Genomic DNA, 21,170 nt, shown 5'->3' with positions numbered 1-21,170 from the left:
CACAAGCCCCTATGCATCCAGATCCACCACTGAACCACCCACACCCAGATTTCCTCAACTCTCTTGCCCAACACCTGGATTTCCCCACACTAAGCACCTCTACACTTGGCTCTTGCTGGGCTGAGCCTGCCAGCCTACACCTGGTATGGAGGGGCAGGGCCCCATGGTGTTTCTGGGGCAGGCCCGGCACATACATTGGGTCGGGTGTAGCCTCACCACCCAATCCCTGTCCCCACGGGAGAAGAGCTGCACGGTGAGCTCCCACCTCCATGAAGCCAGTGGCCTATGAGCCCCACTGCCATGCTGGAACCTTCATATTTACTTACTGACAAATAAAATTGGCAGCATTTTAAAATATTGTGCTCGGAATTTTTAATTTTGTTGGCACAGAATTCCCTCAGGAGTAGCTGCTGAACAAAAACCATGAAACTGGTAACGGCACATGAGTAGTCACACCAATCTGATCAGCAAATGTTACCCACTTTTGGCATCATGTTTCTTAACCCAACAAAATGATCGGTCACAGCTAGTTAAACAACTCAATGACCTGGCACAAGCTAAAGTAATTCCCCATTAGGGCTCAATCCTGCATGGTACAAAGCACGCTTAAGTACCAGAGGACATTAACTGACACAGTACACGACTGAGTTCATAGGCACTAAATATGTACACTACCTGGATGCGTGCAGTAACACTGAGCCATAGCTTTCTAGCTGTTACTTCCCAAGCCACGCCCATGTCTACCTGTCCAAGTTTGTACCTCAGTGCTGACTCAGAGGGGGTAGATTGGCTCATAAAATGAAGGGCTGGAAGGGCCATGAAAGGTAGTCCAGCCATGCTGAAGCAGGACTATATAAACATGCACAGACAGTGCGATCGTCATGCAGCTCCAGGGACCCACACTCATACAGATTTTTGTTTGTTTTGTGTTAGCTGTGTAACTGTATGGCCGCAAGACCTTAGTGTCGCTGACATGGTATGTAACACAGGCACGGTGAATGTCACCACTCAGTGTCAGCAAGGGACAAGTGCACTAGTGTCAGTCTGCTGTTTAACAGGGCTAAACACAGCTCAGCATTTGCCACTCCTCATTTTCTTGGAAAAATTCTACCCCCCCCCTTTGTCAAGGGTTACATCTGGGTCTTTCAGTAGTAGCTCTGGCTTTTTGGTCCCAGATCCCAGTCTAGCGCTGGTCTCCAATCAAGAACTCAATTACCTCTGCAAAAGTAAATTGGCTCCTCACTCTGAGACTCTATGACAGAGGTGGGCAAACTACAGCCTGTGGAACTGTCCTGCCTGGCCCTTGAGCGCCCGTCCAGCAAAGCTAGCATCCCCCCCGGCCCCTCCCCTGCTACTCCCGCCCCCCAGGCTCCCCACAGCCTCAGCGCAGTGGGCCTCTGTGCTCTAGCCAGGCAGCGCAGCAGTGTGGCTGGCTCTGACCAGGCGATATAGCCGCCAGACCTGATGCTCTGAGTGGCATGGTTATGGGATTGGGGGGGGGGTTAGATAAGGGGCAGGGGACTCGGGGCAGTCAGGGGACAGGGAGCAGGGGCAGTTGGATGGGGTGGAGGTTCTGGGGGGGGCAGGGGATGGAGAACCGGGGGAAGAGTTGGATAGGTGTGGGAGTCCTGGGTGGAGGGGCCTGTCGAGGGTGTGTGGATGGGGGTCGGGGCAGTCAGGGGACAGGGAGCAGGGTGGGGGGTTCTGAGGGACGCGGTCGGGGTGGGGGGTGGGCGGGGGATGGTGGGAGGGGCAGGCTGTTTGGGGAGGCACAGCCTTCCCTACCCAACTCTCCATACAATTTTTGGAACCCTGATGTGGCCCTCAGGCCAAAAAATTTGCCCACCTCTGCTCTGTGGCTTCACTCCCCCCGGGTTTCAATTTCACGTGGCGTGCAGTACTCCCTCCTGTTTCTGACACACACACCCCATTTCCTAGTTAGCCTCTTCTGCCTGTCTTCACTGAAAACGAACTCACACCAACCGTTACCAGAAATAAGGCTGTCTTGTGACCCGCTTCCTTTTTGTCGGGTCACAACATTCATTGCAGAGAAAGAGTGAAGCACTATTTAAACCTTTGCTTGTTGTCTTCCACATTTCCAGAGCATTTCATCTCTGGTGGGGCTTTTGACGATGCCACTCAGGTTACTTCCTTACTTCTTTTACTCCTGGACGATGGGGATGGGGGGACTCGGGATCACGCAGCACTTAAGGTACTTGCAATGGCTCTGCTTTATGCAGTCTGAATGCTAACCTGGCTATATTGTATAACATGAGCCTCAGCGTAAGAAAAGAGCCAAAGAGTCTTTGAAATGGACAGTTTCCCACAACCACATTTAAGGGCGGGGCCAGGGGAGGAGAGAAGAGTAGCCAGTTCCCTGGGCATCTGCCTCCTCCCCCAGCCAGCTGGCACTCATGTCAGTACTTCAGGATTGAGCAAGTACCATGCAGGGCTTTACACTGTATATCAGGCCTCAGTTACCACCTGGTAATCTCACGATGGTGCGGTGTCCATTTGTGACTGTATTCTGGGCACAAACTGTCCCATCTGCCATTTGCTTTAATGTACAGCCCCCCACCTGCCTTTCAGTCACTGTGCCCCTTTCCCTGGCAGGGCTCGGGTGGGCTGAAAACCAAACACAGCTGCCCTGCCCACTCCGCTGCTGCTAGACTCCGCACCCTTTCCCCAGCAGAGCCCACCAGGCGCCGCTCCCCACAGGCAGCACCTGGAGACCAGGCTGCAATTACCCCTTAACAAGCTGTGCTGCAGGGTGGGGGAGGGGCACTGAGCCCGCACTGATACAGGCCCTGTCTGTGCAGGAGAGAAAAGTTCCAGCAAACAACTCAGTGTGAGGGTGGAAAGCAAAAGAGAAAGGGTTAAAACCCTGGTTTTTATTTTAACGTGGTTTGCTCATTAAAAATTCAAATAGCTGCCTTAAGGGGTGGGCGGGGAGGGCTTGCTTTTAGCTTTTGAGGGATTTGGTAGCTCGGCAAAGTTTACTCTTGAGTAGGCTGGGAGGGTTCTCCTGGCTGTGGGAATGCCTATGCTCTCGGTTGAGCACCCCACAGCAGAGTTATGGCCTCAGGCAGGGGTTGAGGCCATGCATGCCTGTGTGATGCTCAGCTCCTGCCTGGGTAGACTGCAAGAATTGGAAACTTGTGTCTGCAAAGCACAGCTCACCCTCTCAGAGCCCCAGGTCCTGGCAGAGAGCGAGCTCATTGGTTTGTGTTCACAAGTCATAGCATGTCTTTCCAAGCTCCATACCCTGGCAGAGTGCAAGGGTTACTTGGATGGACTCTGATTCTGCAGTTCGAGCCACACCCTTGTACTTGTGCAGAGCCCCATGCCTAGGGGGGAGAAGAGAGGCACAGGGTGGGCCTATACATATTATCAGTCTTATATTTATATATGTTTAATTGTGTATATATCGTCCCAGATCTAAAACTACATTGAACCGATGTTAAGGGTGAGCGTGCATGTCAGTAACATAAGGATAAACGTATTACAGGATTGCTGTAATTAACCCAAGAACAAGCATTAGAAACCCAGAAAATGCAGGTTAGCTTAAATTTAAAAAATAACCCAAAAATGGAAATGTATAGAAATGCAAGTTAAAGCAGCCAAATGACCACAATTCCCCGCCCCCGTAGTGATACCATGCAATAGGCATATACTTATGATCAGTGCATAATAGTATTTGAAGTTCCAGATTAGTTTAAACTGATTCTGAAGACACATGAGAGTTTTTCATTTGTCTGTTCCTCACATCACTACTATGGGATGGAGGTATCTAAAGTGTGCATTGCCCTTTAACATTTTACCATCACCTCTCACAAAGGGAAACCTGGCTTCACTCCCATTGGGAGCAATAGGTGGTAGTAGGTGGGCATTTGGAAAACAAGAGGCAAGGTGGGTGAGGTAATATTTTTTATTGGACCAACTTCTAATAAAATTTGGACAAGCTTTTGAGCCACACAGAGCTCTTCTTCAGGTGTGGGAAAGGCACTTCCAGCGTCATAGGAAAATGCAAGGTGGAACAGATTGTCTAGCATTAGTAGTTAGCACATATTGTAAGAGACCATTCAAGCTGGAATGACTAACTACTTTTTGTTATGACACTGGGAGTCATAATGCACCCTATATACCTAAAATCCATCTAATCTAAAGCAGAAGTATACTATTTCTGGCCCAGCGAATGCAGGTCAGAGACTAAAAGTATTTTAAATCTTGAAACAGAGTAAAAGATTCATCCTTAGTTTACTTTCTCCTTATTTTATGTCTTTGAATAAACCCCAGGGCAACACCATATGACAAACTACCACCAATTAGCAATATCTAAATTTGTGATAAAGCATTATGTATTAACCACTGTTCACCAAAGTCATTCAGCCACGAATAGATTGACCATCAGCTCTGAAGGAGCCTATCCTGTAGACATTAACCAGATTTTAATAAGAGTTTTGCCCTAGTGAAAAGTGCAAAACTGTGCCTTTGTCATGTAGGCAGAATGTGAACCTCTGAAAACCCTTGGGATTTCCTGTGTATAAATATTGTATACAAGTGCACACATACAAACTTAAAATTTACAGTGCTAGAACTATTACAATTTAGGAATGACTGGTTATTTGAACATTAATTTTTGATTATCTTGATCATTGCAAAAATAACTTCGGAAATGGTCTATAAATTATATTTTATAACATCAGAGATTATTTAAACTGACATACTGGTTTGATCATTATATTTTATTCAGGCATGAATAAAAATTCTGACATCCTGGAGTTCCGAAGAGTATTAGCTGGGCATCTTTAGTAGGATAGGAGATAATAATTTGGTGCAATTTAACTTCCACTTTGTGAGATGTGCAACAAAAAAGGATACCACTCAAAATTTCCACTATAATCCAATACATAAAATATTTTAGGTGCACATTTTACAAACATATAAATCATTTAAAACAGCAACAAAAATTATAAAATTCTGTTTTCCCTCAGCAATGAATTGACATAGGATATGTTGGAAGGAATTCTACAAAAAGGAAACCACTGACGTAACAAGCATGTATTTAATTAAATGCTTTGCAAAGATACATGAATAAAGCTATGTGCATGGCTTTTATTTTGGGATAGCCTCAGCTGTTTATTTTTTTATTTAAAGAGACAAACAAAACATTGGAGAGCACAAATGCAATAAAGAAACAGAAAAAAACCCTTGAATTATGTTTGCACCCACATGCTTTAGGTAATAAAACATGTTGGTATTACAAAACATTCCATATAGTGTATGACCAGCAGACAAAATGCACTGTAACACTGTTCTTTCAAACACTGGAAATCTAACAGCTTTACTCTTCAAAACTATGTTGGTGGTAAGAATCTTTATTTTGTCAGGCTTTTACAGAAGTCATTTTAGCACCATCACTTAAAAAAATTATTATTTTTGCCCTGCCTATCTCCATACTTGGAATAATAACAGAAGCATATAGCACCTTTTAGTATCTAAAACAAAAACAAGAATATTAAATGCATCCCAGCTTTTAGAGATGAGGTAGCTCATGCTAAGAAATGGTGGATTATTTTTTGCCCTGACAATTCAGGGTCGATAGATCAAAATTACTGGTGATGCATAACTGGTTGTCAACTAAAAAGTCATCTCTGCAACACTGAATCTCTGAACCCTTCTCTGGTACACATGTGAATGACTGATGACACACATAAGCTGACAACAAACTTATGACATTGTCTATAAAATGTTATATGTAATGGCTTATTAGATTATGCAAGTACTAAAAGAAATCAATTGGGTATTGGGTTTTAGACATATTTAAGGGTACATATTCCTCCAAGTGAAAGTCTCATTAATAGCACAGAGTTATGTATGTACATTGTCAGGAGGGAGAAGGACAGACCCTTAAAATTCAATGTAGACCTACTTAAAGATTTACCCCTGAATTTTCTTATTTCATAAAGGTTTACGATGCTGAAAGGATTTCTTCTAGGTCCCATAAAAGATAAGGCCATCCACTTCTGTGTAGACTTTTACATTTACATAGAACAGTTAAGCATTTCACTAAGGACAATGCCAAGTAAGATGACCTCACTTAAAAAGCATTATTCAATTAATGAAATTGGGTTTTTTGTGACTGGCCAGGGAAAGAAAAACATTGGTTTCATTTAAACATGCTGGGGGAAAAGCGTATTTGGTTGCAAATATTATAAACCAGAATTCACAAAAGTGCTCTACTTTTCTGCTATTCAATCTGCATCCAAGCAAAAGAAGTATTCCTTTGAGTTTTACAAAGCTCCACTTTTAAACTATCTGTATAGAATACCTATAAATTTCGAATTACACTCAAAGAAGGTGAGCAACAAAGCCCTACAATTATCATTCAGATTTTTAAAAGGGTAATCATTGGTCCTTTTTAAATTGTACTGTTTCACTGAAAAGTTGGTTTAAATCATTTAAAATTGAAGGTTTGTAAGTAAAATAAATATTCTGAAGGAGGCCAGGCATTTAAAAAGAACTGTATGTACAATGCTGATGCAATATCAGCCATTACTTCAAGAGTCTCAGGATTAACTTCCATCAGTCCAAGTTCTTGTGTTTAGTTGGTGGTGGTGGTAGTGCGTTAATATTTTCCTCTTTCTTCTACACAAAACAAACCGGCCCAATCTCAATGCCAAATTCCTGGTCTGTATTACCAATGTCCACTGGGGCAATATCTACGATAGGTAAGCGTGCCACATTCTGTGTTCTGTATTCAAAGACAGTCTTGCCAATGTTCCCATTACGTTTCTGAAAAACAAGTGAGGGAAATGTTATGCCACAGTTCAAGCTCATTTGAAAAGCATCTTGAGTGCCAGCAGAAGCCAACAATACTATTAGAGGCAGTCCAGATGGACCCTACTGTACCTCTACTGCACTGCACATTGCTTAATGAAGCTATTTCATTAAAAAAATGCTTGCCTATTTGAGTCATCAGCTTCAGTCTTGAATCTTAAATAGCAACATTGCTGCCATAAAATTCGATTAATTTTGAAAATAAAACAAATTTCTTTTTGATGTATTAATACTGTAGTGCTACATACAATAAACACTGGGCTAAACTTCTGTGCAGAAACAAGCGGAAAGTAAAGTTGTGGATGGTGGGGGCATTTTCTCATTCATTCCAAAAGAGAAACTCATTTTACATTACAAAAAATTATACAGAATTCCAGGATTTGGGCACATAGGCTGAAAATGGTATGGTGCAAGGGGAAATTTAGAGCAGCACAAATATGGTTCTAAGGAAACGAAGGAACAAGAGCAGAAGAATAAGGACAATGGAGTTCAAAAATGCAAACTTTAACACACAAAACTGGTAGGTAAGGTGCCATAGGAAGAAAATCTAAGGGAAAAAAGGTGTTCAGGAGAGCTGGAGACAAGATTAAAGGCACAACTGTAAACTAAGCTAATGAGAAGAAAAGATGGAAAGACTAGTAAGAGGCTAATACATCTCCATCTGAAAATCAAACAAAAATCATACGAAAAATGGAAACATGGACAAACTGTTAAGGAGTACAAAAAAAAAAGCACAAGCACCTAAGGACAAAATCCAAAAGGCTGAGGCACATAATGATTTACACCTATCAAGGGACATAAAAGGTCATAAGACAAGGTTCTTTAAATACATTGGGAGGAAGAGAAAGACAAAGGAAAGTGTATGTCTGCTATTTAGTTGGAAAGGAGAGCTAATAATTAATGACATCTAAAGTCTGAGGTGTTTAATGCCTATTTCGCTTCAGTCTTCATTAAAAAGACCAGATTCTCAACACGATGACTATTAACAACAGGGGGAAATGAATGCATACCAAAATAGGGAAAGAACGGGTTAAAGAATATTTAGATAAATTGGCAGGGCCTGATTAAATTCCTCTTAGGGTATTAAGTAAACAGATTAAGCAATATCAGAACCTTCCAGCCCTACATTTCTATGATCTAAGAGCTTTCTTATTTATACTGTAGACTTTCTCTCTAGATGATCCCTTCTTTCCAATTCAATCTAAGTAGAGGTACCAAAGGATTAGCAACTGTACACAATATCTACGGTCCTACTTACTTGGCACAGAAACATTTGATTTTGGACTTATCTGGATTCTTTGGCTGATCACACACAGTAGTAAATGGGGATGGAGAGTGAAAGGAAGGAAGAAGAGACAGAGAACTTGCATAATAATAATAATAGTAACAAGTAATTAATAATTTCTCTAAATTGTTCAGAGTTCAATTGTGTGTATGCAGCTCTGAAAATCTGGACCAAAATGTCCTTTCCACCTGTAAATCCTATTATTCTGACACCGAGGAAGAATTTCTGTAGTATTATTACATTAGAAATGTTCAATTCTGTGGATTTTTTCCAACTTGAGAAAGATCTGAAAATATTAAAGGCCCCCAAAAAGTCATTTTTCTCCATAACAGTTGCTTAAATCAGTTTTGAAAAGTTAGAACTTACAGAGCAGCTGTCCTGAAGGACAGTATATCTAAATCTATTGTTTCCTTCTGCTTTGATCTCAAGGTCATTTGCACCCTTAAGAATTACAGCTTTCTTCAGGTTCTTAGACTGGTCATCCATGTACCCTATACTGTTCTTACAATGGTACGTGATATTCTGGGAGGCTTCCTTTGACAGAAGACGCAGGAAGGTCATTTGAGTGACAGCTGTATTTGGTGACTCACTGTCTCCATAGACAAACTGCAAAGATACAAGATACATTATCTCAGGTTACATGAATTCCTATAAAGTTTGTGGATGTCATTAATATTAATGGTTTCCAGACACAGCAAGTCCAAGAATCAGAATTCTTTAGTAATTTGCTACCAGTCGGCACCTAGAAACTGAGGCCACTTTGGAAAATTTTGGCCATAACACATAATACCTTTTTAGCTATGGCCCCGATCCTGCAATGAGAACCACATGCACACCCCAATAGATCCCTACCAGAGTTAACAGGATTCCGAATTGGCACAAAGGTCCAACTTGAAGAAACTCAAAGTAAGGTCAATGCCTCTAACATTAAATATAATAGCTCACTAGAGCACCCAAATATATATAATAAATGTCAACCACAGAAAACATTTTTAAAATGTAACTATTTTATTGTAATTTTAGGATCTTATTTTAAATACATTTTATTCAGTAATATCAATAGTGACCAAAGAAGTTTGACTTTATTAATCTAACTACAGATTTTATCAGAACACATTACTTAGACTGGAGCAGGAAGAATGCTTATATCTTGTGACCTTTATAGAACATTGTTAGCTATTTGCACTCTTCTCTGTGAATAATCAAAAATCAGACAACATTTTGATAATATTCTGCATTTTTCCCTTCCTATATATTTTTCATTTTATTCATATAGTTAGAGTGACTGCAGTCTAGAAAATGTAATTTAATATTGTCTGGAAAATGTATACTTTCCACAAAGCAGATAGTATACAGAGAATGAGGAAAATCTTCTCACTCTGCAATGTCTTCTTATAACTTATGCTAGCTATAATCAGTCAAGTCTGGGAATTTCTTTTCAACTACCAGTCTCTGGAGTTTGTAAGTGAATATTATGAAGGTTATACTGGGCACCTATCAGACCTGACCATGTTGTCAGAATATTAAATATTCTTTTACATTTGTTCTTGGTGGTGAAATCTACCTCCCCTCTAGCATCAGATCATGGATTAAATATTCTCAAATCTGTAAAATGCTAAACACCTACTGTAAGATGTTAGCACCCACAGCAACTACTGCCCTTAACGCCCCTCACAGGAATCCTTCCTCATGATCTTCAGTGGCTCAGGGGGTGAGAGTTCTGAAGCTCACTCTGGAAGCCTGGTATTGTGCATGGAGATGTTATGTGAACATAATTAAGGCTCAGTTTTTGTCATGGATATTTTTAGGAAAAGATACCGACAGGTCACAGGAAATAATGAAAAATTCATGGAAGCCTGTGACCTGTCTGTGACTTTTACTAAAAATATCCATGACAGAATGGGTAGCCTGGACAGCTGGAGCGGGGGTGCTGGGAGCTACAGGGTCCCCCACCACTGGCGCTCCAAGCTGCAGGGGTCCCCCCTGCCTCCCACAGTGGCCCGGAGCTCCCTGCTACCCACCATGGCTGGGAGCTGCTGGGTTCCCCCCTGCCACCAGGTTCCCTGAAGCAGGGGCCCTCTCTGCCACCCATGGCAGCCATGAGTGACAGATCCCTCTGTCAACTGTGGTGCGGGGAGCTGTGGGGCTCTCTCCTGCCATCCCCGGTGGCTCGGAGGTTCAAGGGTACCCACCCAGCTCCCTACCTCCACAGGTGACAGGGGATCCTGCAGCTTCCAGGCAGCACTGGTTGAAGTCACCAAGGTCTTTGGAAGTCACGGATTCTGTGACTTCCATCACCTCGCAGCCTTCAACATAATCAACAGGCATTATGTCTGCATAAGGACTTCATGATTAGGCATTTTGATTCCAACATTTTGTTTGTGAAACCATATTTTTGGGAACTAAATTAGGGATACAGAAGGAAGTTTTATATTTTTGAAGAGTAAACAATATATTTGAATCAAGTACATAACAAATGTTAGATAGTCTGCCTAATGGTATTATAAAGTTGTTATCGTAGCATGATTTGCTCAAAATAGTAGGCAATATCTGATAACAAAAAGAAAGAATCTGGAGAAGAGCCTTCTCACAGGGCAGATTCAATTAACTCAAAGCAATTTAAATCAATAAGTGGGAAATTTGGATTTAAATAATTGATTTTTCTGATGCTTTCCATTCGTATTTTTTAGTTATTTTCTTAAGGCAAGTTGATTCTCATTGTCTGGTAATCATTAAAACATGTTGATTTGCAACTAAATATAGCCTTCACACTGGAATTGGTGAGGCTTTTTCCTAACTAGGAGAATACACTATATCTGTACACATTTATTTAAGCAAGTATGTAGCTTAACTTACATTTATTCATATTCTTAACTTTTACATTTTTATTATGTTAGAAAATGGTAAATGATGCATTTAATTACTAGTTGATTGGTTTTTCACGTGTGATTTATATCAAGCTCTATTTGGATGGAAATACAAATTCAATTAAAATGTACAAAAACAAAATTTTATTTCGTTTTATTAAATAAAACTGTCCTAAATGTGCTGCCTATATAACAAAAAAGTTTATCAAAAAGTTAATCAAAACATGTTTTGTATTTAAAATTAACTGATTTATTAACCAAAAGAAGTATCTATAGTTAGTGAATTAAACTGATTGTTTCTGATCATTATGTCCTAACAAGATTTGAAACTAGTAGATCTCATCTTTTCACACCTAGTTTTTAATTCATATATTGGAAGAGGAAAACAAGTTTTCCTGCTTTTTCCACTCCCAATCCTTTTCCTAACTTTGAATGAATTAGCTATTGAACTGATATAGTTGAATAAACTTTAATGAAGAAAATATTTTCTCTGCATCTACAGACATGCTACTGTTGTCAAAAGTTGGTTTAGTGCTTCAACAAACTATGGTTCCAGGTGCTTAGTCAGCAACTTCCACCAGTTCATTGGTTTGATTTCCTTTAAAACTTGGCAGAAAATATATACTATTTACCATTATTTTAATAGATTATATGAAGTTTAGGCTTTAACACAGGCTGTAAATTTCAAATTTAATTTTAAAGGGCTTTATTTTTAAAAACAAATCTGTTTTTAATTTAAATAAAAATATCTTACTTAAATTTTTAAAAAAATCAATGCTTAAAAATTGTATAACTCCTTTTTTATCCCATTTAAATACATTTAGTTACCTGTGATCCCCTGTTCATATCAAGGCCATACCATACAGGTTTGAGGTCTGGTGATCTACTAGTCCACCACATTTTGCGTGGTATGCTAGATGGGTTTGCAGAAATACAGGTCTCTCCAGTTTCCATATTGCAGTAGACTTTTAGAGCATCTTCAACACAACCTTGGTTAGGGTCAATCCAATATTCTCCTGCAAAACACAAAAAATGTAATCTCGGCTATATTCGTAAAATTCCGGAATTAATTAGGGAGTTATAATTAGGACTCTCTCTAGACATTACAAAACCCAAGCTCAACATTTACCTAATGTCTTTTTTTTGATGCCTCAATGGCTAACCAATTTAGCTTATCAAAAAACAACTTGTGTAACTATATTGGGCATGATGTAACAACCCTCTACTTGTTTTAATGTACACTCCAGAGATAAGTTCAAGCACAATAGTTGGATCTGTATTTTAAGCACTTTAAAACTGGGGGTAGTTAGAGCCGGAATTTTGCTTCAGCCCAATTCTTAATCTGTAGTGAAAGAGATGCCAGGGCTCAAGCAATTTTTTTTTTACTTTCATAACTGACACAGCGAGCCCAGAGGTGCCAGGGCTATAAAATGTCAAGCCTAGAGGTGCCGGGGCTCAGCAAGTCCTGGCATAAATTAAGCACTGCTTAAGCCCATTGAAAAGCCCATTGGCAATATTCTGATAGAACAAAGCAGACAAGCCTGGCACAGGGGGCACAGCTGCAGGAAAAGGAGAAAGGCTGGGGTTGCCCTCTCCCTAGCTGATCCTTAGCTGCCAGACAATTCTTATGGGGTGCTGGGAGCCAATGTAACTTAGAGTAATTCCAACACACTATTCAAAGAACAATGTGGTATACAAAATCATGCTGGGTAAAGCACACTCAGGTTATTCTAGCAACTGAATGTATTATGCATCCCAGGGCAGCATTTAGCCTTCAATGCTTAATTATTATTGCCTCAAACATGCAATGTATCAGCTTATCACTGTGATTATACATACAGAAGTGGTGTTCCAGTGTGACCACATTTACAGGGGTGGCACTCTAATGAAATATCCAAGTGCCTTATGCAATAAAATACTGAAGAATAAACAACATTTTTGCAAGAGGTTTTTGAGCCCCTTAATTCAAAAGACCCGATATGAACTACAGCTATTACCACAACAACCTATATCATGCATGTTTTCCCAGAGATCTGAAGAACAGAATGGCAATACACCTGGACAATGCAGTGTATGCAGATATTGCATTATTAAACGTTGTATTTTATACACACCGCTTTTCTTGGATGGATGACAGAGCTTTAGATCATCACAAGTGCGTGCTGGGTGTTTCTTGGAGCCATCAGGGCTGCGCATGGTTTCAATCTGGCTACTCAGTGACTTCAGTGTGGCATGGACTCCTGGATCAGTTTTATTGTTGTCATCAGGGGCTGCTTCATCTTCAGTGAATTCTGGCAGTGGATCTGCCATACTCTCATCAAAGTGGCCCATAATGTCACCAATGGCAGCTGTGAGGTGACCTGGGGGGCCTGGGGGACCTGGGGGACCAGGATCACCTGGAGGACCCTAAAAGTAAAAGTAGCAATAGAGATACACAAGATCCTTTGATTAGACAGAGTGGGGTACGGGACAGTATAGTTACTAAAAAGACAAGCCTAGCCAAAATCTCAGCTCCAGTCACCCTGAAACTTAGGGAAAGTTCCAGAGCAATACTTCACAGCTGACTCCTGCCTCTAAGGATAGAGATAAGAGGATAGGCTCACACATCTCAGGGCCTAGATCGTCTCTAACTTTGTCTCTGAGCATTTTGGCCTGAAATTCAGGAAAGCTTTTTAGCATGTACATAGGGATACTGTACTAAATATGGGCCTTTGCTGGTGTTAAACAATGAAAAATGCACTCTACATCGGGTCAAACCAAAACCTTGATATAAAGAGCCTTGAGCTTTAGGATCTGAATTTTGTGGCTTCTAATTCTAAATCTGATGGTGTGGTACCACCACACGCACACCGAGATTTGGCTGTAAAACTCCCTTTAATAGTAATTAATCAGAGTCCAATTGTTCCAATTGTCCAACAAGAATCATGCCCACCAGTCTAAAGCATTTTGTCTCTAGGAATTATGGTAAGAAATGTATTTCTGAACATGTTATTGTGAATTTGTAACTGAGGTAAATATTGAGAGAAACTAAAACTGGAAATGATAGTCTGAAATATCCCACCTTATGGTCTCAACTACATATCTGATCTGTTTTATATTTAAGCTATAATAAAAACTCTACTCAAAATTCTGAATTCTGCATTCAGTTCATGACAGTTCATGAATTCTTGGATATGAGACAGCAGTTCCCAATCTACCTGTACCCAGTGGTGAGCTGAAGCTCTTTTAGAACTGATTATAAAGGCTTTTAAATTTAACAAAAGCTCCAGAAGCTCCCTGCCCCGGCCCCGGCCCCAGCTCACCTGGCTCCAGCTCTGCCTCTGTCTCCTCCCCTGAAGGCTCCCCCTCCTGGCTTCCCGCAAATCAGCTGTTAGCGTGGGAAGCCTGGGAGGGCTGAGAAGGAAGCAGCAGCTTCCTGCAGGTGAGCTGGGGCCGGGGGCACGAGGAGGGCTCCAGGCACCGCGCGTCTCCTGGCAGCCCCAGCTCTAACTCCGGGCGGCGCGGCCCCAGGCTGGCTCCCGGCCGACTGTGGGCTGGCCAGCAGCTCTGGCCCGGCCCCCAGCTCCAGCCCAGCGCCCCCAGCTCCCGGCCCCGACTCTAGGCAGCACGGCCCCCATTTCCAGGCAGTGCAGTAAGGGGAGCAGGGAGGTGGTGTTGGATATAGGGCGAGGGGTGGATTAGGGTCTGGACTTGGAGTGGTCAAAGAGCAGGAAACAGGGGAATTGAATGGGGGAAAGGGTCCAGGGGGGGCAGTCAGAAAGGACCAGGGGTTGGATGGGGTGGTGGGAGGTAGTCAGGGGCAGTGGTTTCAGGGGCACTTGGGACAGAGAGAGAAGGGGTGGTTGGATGGGGTAGGGGTCCTGGGGGGGCATCAGGAATAAGAGGAGGGGTTGGATGGGGCAGCACAGGGCAGTTAGGGGACAGGGAAGGGAGGTGGATGGGGCAGGGGTCCTGGCAGTGGCATGTCAAGGTATGCAGGAGGTTGGATGGGGCAGGAGTTCCAGGTGGCAGGGGGAGCATGACCCCCTCGTAGGGTGAGGAGGAGGGAACTGGTTGTTAATATTTTGGCAGCTCATCACTGCCTGTACCATTAAAGATATTTTATCTCACTCATCTTTTCTTCAAAGATAACAATCCTCATTTTTTCAATCTCTCATCATACAAGAGTTTCTTTAGGCCTTTGATTGCCACTCTTTTCTGAACCCCCTTAAGTCTATCCTTTTTTAGATGGGGTGCCCAGTACCGTGCACAGAATTCTAGTGAGGCTGCCCCACTGATTTATAGAAAGGCATTATAATATTTTTGTTACTATTCAGCATCCCATTCCTTATGCATTTAACATCTTGTTAGCTTTTTAACCATGGCTGCAATATTGAACAGTTTTCATTTATCAGACTATAATGGCAACCTAGTCCCTTTCTTGATCTGATACAGTTAATCTAGAACCCCATAAGGTGTCTGAGTAGTTTAAATGTTTCCCTTCAATTAACATTACTTTGCATTTATCAACATTGGATTTCATTTGCCATCATGTTGTCCATCCACACAGCTTCTTTACGTCTCTCTGAAGTTCCTCACTGCTCTAGTCCTAACTGATCTAGATAACGTTGTATCATTTCCAAATTTTACATCTCTACTCACCCACTTTCCAGACTATGATAAATATATTGAACAACACAGGATCTTTTATGGAGCCTAGAGGTACCCTACACTGGTAACCTTTGGCCATAATAAAAGTTTACCATTTAATCCTACTCTTTACTTTTCTGTCTCCTAGCCAGTTCTTGATTCCACAACAACTTGCCTCTGACTTGAGGATTATTCAGTTTCTTTAGTAGCTTCTTGTTCTTGATACATTATATCAAGCAGTTCTTCTTTATCCACTACTTTATTACTACTCAAAGAATTCTAAGAGATTAGTGAGACAAGATTTTCTTTTGCCAAAACCTTTCTGGTTAGATCCTATGAGAGTATATTCTTCTGGGTGTATATTATTTCAACCAATTTATCAGGTCTGTAACTCTGGATCACACTAAAGCTTTTTTTTAAAAATACATATATAACATTTGCTACCCTCCTAAGGGTATGTCTACACTACGGGATTATTCCAATTTTACATAAACCGGTTTTGTAAAACAGATTGTATAAAGTCGAGTGCATGCGGCCATACTAAGCACATTAATTCGGTGGTGTGCATCCATGTACCGAGGCTAGCATCGATTTCTGAAGCGTTGCACTGTGGGCAGCTATCCCGTAGTTATCCCATAGTTCCTGCAGTCTCCCCCACCCATTGGAATTCTGGGTTGAGATCCCAATGCATGATGGTGCAAAAACAGTGTCGCGGGTGATTCTGGGTAAATGTTGTCACTCAATCCTTCCTCCGTGAAAGCAACGGTAGACAATCATTTCGCACCCTTTTTCCCTGGATTCCCCTGGCTGACGCCATAGCATGGCAACAATGGAGCCTGTTTTGCCTTTTGTCACTGTCACTGTATGTGTACTGGATGCCGCTGACAGAGACAGTACTGCAGTGCTACACAGCAGCATTCATTTGCCTTTGCAAGGCAGCAGAGATGGTTACCATCCCTGTTGCACAGTCTGCCATTGTAAATTGGCAACGAGATGATGGTTATTAATCATTTTGTACCGTTTGCAATTGGAAAGTGGTGATGATGGTTATCAATCATTTTGTACTGTCTGCTGCTGTCATGGGTGCTTCTGGCTAGCCTCGCTGAGGTTGGCTAGGGGTGAATAGACAAAAATGGGAATGACTCCCTGGGTCATTCCCTTCTTTATGTTTTGTCTAATAATAGACTCAGTCCTGCCCAGAATATGGGGCAAGTCTACTAGAAAGCCAGAAAGCAGAGCTGCTCTGGGTCAGAGCCCCAGACATCCTGCAGAAATGATGAGCTGCATGCCATTCTAGGGACATCTTGGCGGATCACCTCAGCAGGACTTTCTCGTCTTGCCGCGAGTGATCACGCCACCAAGAGGTGTTCAGTACAATTTTCCAGAGGTGGGGGATTCCCCAGGTGGACCTGTTCACATCCAAGCAGAACAGAAAATACCACGTATTTTGTTCAGTCTAGGGGATGGACACGGCTTCCCTGTCAGATGTATGTCTTGTCCCATGGTCGGGAGCTCTGATGTATGCCTTCCCATCAGTGCCATTAACTTACAGAGTCCTACATCCATGCTTGTAGAGGCTGGAGATGGAGTCGAGCATGGCTGACCACGTATGTACACATAGCCATGTGGCCCAACAGCCGCAGGCAGGTGTGAGCCATGGTGAGCGGGTGGTTCTTTACACAGGAGATCAGGTTCAACAAGGCCTGAAAACATGCTTCCAGAAGGAAGGCTCTGGCTAGCATGGAGTCGAGAATGCCCCAGTGAACTCTATTCACTGGACAGGCATAAGATGGATTTTTTTCTCGATTATTAACAGGTCCAGGTTGCGGCAGGTGGAACGCACCAGACTGAGGCTCCTCGGCACTTGCTTCAGAGACCTGCCCTTGATGAGCTAGTCGTCAACATATGAGAAGACCTGGACCCCTCGACATCTCAAGTAAGCAGCCACTGGCCCATACATTTTGTAACACCCTCGGGGCAGATGAGAGGCCAAAGGACAATGCTGAGAACTGAAAATGATGTCCGCCGACTATGAAAGGAAGGAAATGTCTGTGACCTTGGAATATGGAAATAAGAAAATAAGTGTCCTTCAAGTCAAGGGAGGTGTACCAGTCTCCTGGATCCAGGGAGGAAATGATGGAGGCCGGGAGACCATGCAAAACCTCAACTTTCTGAAAGACTTGTTGAGGAGATGCAGGTCCATAATGTATCTGAGACCCTCTTTTGCTTTTGGAATTAAGAAGTAGCGGGAATAGAATCATCTTCCCTTCAAGTCCCCAGGGATCTCCTCTACTGCCCCAGGCGCAGGAGGTTCTCAACCTCTTGGAGAAGGAGTTGCTCATGAGACGGGTCCCTGAACAGGGACAGGGAAGAGGGTGGGGCCACTGAAAATTGCAAGGTATAGCCCTAAGATACTATGTCCAGCACCAGCAGTTCAAGGTTACCCGCAACCGGGTAGGGATGAAGACAGCCGAGGAAAGAACAAAGTGGATCCGGGGAATTGACTGGGGTGTTGCTCCCAAAAGCACCTTGAAAATGAGCACTTCTGGCCCCCTGAGATGCGTCACTGGGCGGGGCTGTGTGGGTCAGCAGGAGGAGCAAGGACAGCAACAACTAAAGCTTGTGTCTCTATCCCTTCTCCTTGCAGACCCCTGACAAGCCTGCCAATGCCTTGGCAGTGGGGGTGACTGGAACTATCTCCATGCAGACTGTGACCTATGCATACTCAGTGAGCAAAGAGTGGCCTGAGTGTCCTTTAACCCATGCAGCCTCGCATCTGTCTGCTCCACAAAGAGTCCATTCCCATCAAATGAGAGGTCCTGGACTGAGGTCTGCATCTCTTGGGACAGGCTGGTGGTCTGAAGCCAGGAGCTGTGCCTCATGACCACCGCTGGCATAACCACCCTAGCCACTAAGTCCACCTCCAGCCATACCATTTGGAGAGAGCACCTAGTCAGACCCTGAGGGAGGGACTCCCTGAACTTATGGAGGGAGTCCCATAAATTAAAATTGTACTCACCCAAGAAGACCTGGTGGTTCACCAGGCTGGCTGGCTGCTGAATAACATTTTCTCCCCAAAAGGTCCAGTCTTTTGGTCTCTTTATTTTTGGGGGTTGAACTAGTGTGTTCCTGCTTGTCTTTTTCATTGGCTGCAGAGACAACCAGTGAGCTTGGAGGTGAGTGGATATATACATACTCAAACCCTTTGGAAGGGGTGGCTCCAGAGTGGCAAGGTGGCTTGAACTGGGTCCTTTGCCCAATGCCCCATGGCATTTCTTGCCTGGTGCCGGACAGCATGCAAACGAATATCCTGCTCTTTCTGAGTCCTGGATTGAAAATTTTTACAAATATGATGCCTGTCCTTCACATGTGATTCCCCCAAGCACTTGAGCTGCTGTGGGAGTCACTTACAGGCTTATACTCCGCACGGGGCTTAAACCCCGAAGAGCGGGGCATGCCCCGCCTGGGGTGAAGTCCCCGCTGGGACTCTAACTTCTAATTCCTAACTACACTTAGCAACTACTTAATGCTAACTACTATAAACAACTATTTACAAGGCCCTAAGATTTGAAGCCACAAGAGACGAAACTACTAGCCCTTGCTATGCAAGGAAAAGTGTTCCAACTAACTACCCTGTTAGGTAAGAAGGAACTGAGAGGGTGTAGGGCCAGTGGCGCCAGATATACCGACACATAAGCATGACACTCAAGGCGGCGCCACAACTGGTCCTACAGATACTGCTAAGGCAAAAAATCTCCAATGGCCCCATATGTGGGCGCTCACACACCTAGAATGGAATCAACATGAGCAAGCACTCAATTAGAGTCAATATCACGAGAAATTCTCTACGGTTTATGAGGGCATAGAACAGGCTCCCCAGGGAAGTGGTGAAAGTCCCATCTCTGGAGTCATTCAGAACTAGACAGGATAGCTCACTGGAAAGTGTATTCTAGAGAACTAACTAACTTAACTAACACATCTTCTCTTGCTCTAACTTCAAGAGTGGCTTTTGATGGAAACATCTAACATAATATTTCAGTTCACAAATGTCATGGCTAAAACCCTATCATCTACATTATTTGTGGAGTTATAAGTAGTTAAGAAGCACTGATCTGTCATTAGGCATTACTCAAAATCTAAGATCAATTTTATAGAGCGCTCCTATGAGTTTTAACATCATAATACCAGAATGCAGCTTATCTCCCCAAATTGAACTTACTTCAGGACCTGCTTCTCCTAGACTTCCTCTTACACCAGGAGGTCCCAGTGGCCCATGTGGTCCAGGATTTCCATCTTTGCCTGAAGGACCAACTGGACCTGGAGGGCCCTGAATAAAATTAGAGAATTAAAGATGGGTTTTAATAACAATCACATTAGCCAATCACTAAAATGCCTTTTATATTAAATGTAAATAATATCTCCTCCTGAAGCAATCCTGTGATTTTTGAAAAGTAATTAATTTAAAACTAGTAACTTGGCTTTTGTCTGAAGTTTAGAAGGTAGCCAATGTTTACCATATTGGCTACCTTCTGAATTTTCCCAGCCTTATGGAGAGCCAGAATCAAGGGCCAGAAATGACTGAAGGCAGGGGACCAGCTGAGGGGCTTATCTGCTGATGGCTCCACGTTGGAGGGTTGGACACAGGGGAAGAGTCTGACAGCCTGTGGGAGTGCTCCCCTGGTGGGGATGACCCCCTGGTGAGGATGATCACCAAGCAGGGAGGTTGTGGGAGTTCTTGCTAGGAAGAGCGGAGTTGTGCTCCAGCTGTGAGGTGTGCAGTGGCTGTCCAGACAGAAGATGACTAACAAGGAGCCTAGGCATGGCAGAAGGCACTGGAGTGTAGTACATGCTATGTCAACATGATATAGCAACAGGATATGGGATACGAAGGACTACCTGCACAGGGTTTGAGAAATGGACTGTGGTTTGAGACTTTTGTGATGGCTTATGTGGACTGTGTTTTGGTAATAAATAGACCCAAAGGAGCGGTGTTAGTGAGGCAAAAGAGCTTGGAATGGAGTTACTGGGGATTCTGAAGGGAAAACTGAGGCAGGCACACCAGTCCTACCATCGCCTGATGCAAAAGGGTGCCCAGGAAGGGACCTCCATATCACAGTATACTTCTGCAAAAGCTTTTCCTACATCAATTATTAAACAACAGAATTTATTTGAGTGAAAGAGAATAAGATAACCATTACATGAAGTTATTTTAGGCTAAGATTAATAAACGTCATCTGCCTAACAGTGAACTGTAAACAGAAATTTGATTGTTTCCATATTCTTATATATAACACAATGTACTCACTCTAGGGCCAAAAGGACCTGGAATCCCAGGACTGCCTTGTTCACCAATGGGACCCTAAGCAGAAAAAAGGATATTTTTATTATATTTTAAATTGAACATCACATTATCTTTAAAGAAATGTTGTGTAAACCTATAAAGCTATGATTGCCAAAGTGAACCAGGATGTGCCCAGGAAACATATGTAACAATTTCCCTCTGAGTTCTCAATCACTGTGCACTTTTAAGTCTCAATGTATTATTCTCT

General features: G+C 42.8%; 1 protein-coding gene across 4 annotated transcripts in view; it reads right to left on the bottom strand.

The window, feature by feature from the left end:
• Positions 1–3,929: 3,929 nt before the first annotated feature.
• The window catches only part of COL5A2 (collagen type V alpha 2 chain), a 337,654-nt gene continuing 320,413 nt past the window's right edge, over positions 3,930–21,170 (bottom strand). For all 4 annotated transcript variants that reach the window (XM_030579765.1, XM_030579766.1, XM_030579767.1 and 1 more), the window contains 6 exons: positions 20,927–20,980; positions 19,841–19,948; positions 13,107–13,398; positions 11,821–12,008; positions 8,492–8,731; positions 3,930–6,795 (listed from right to left, as the gene is read on the bottom strand). In XM_030579765.1, the coding sequence (XP_030435625.1) occupies positions 6,649–6,795; positions 8,492–8,731; positions 11,821–12,008; positions 13,107–13,398; positions 19,841–19,948; positions 20,927–20,980 (1,029 nt within the window). In that variant the 3' untranslated portion in view covers positions 3,930–6,648. The remainder of the gene's footprint in view (positions 6,796–8,491; positions 8,732–11,820; positions 12,009–13,106; positions 13,399–19,840; positions 19,949–20,926; positions 20,981–21,170) is intronic.

Source organism: Gopherus evgoodei, chromosome 11 (assembly GCF_007399415.2).
Source record: "Gopherus evgoodei ecotype Sinaloan lineage chromosome 11, rGopEvg1_v1.p, whole genome shotgun sequence".
Taxonomy (NCBI): Eukaryota; Metazoa; Chordata; order Testudines; family Testudinidae; genus Gopherus; species Gopherus evgoodei.
This window is presented reverse-complemented; position numbering and strand designations above follow the sequence as displayed.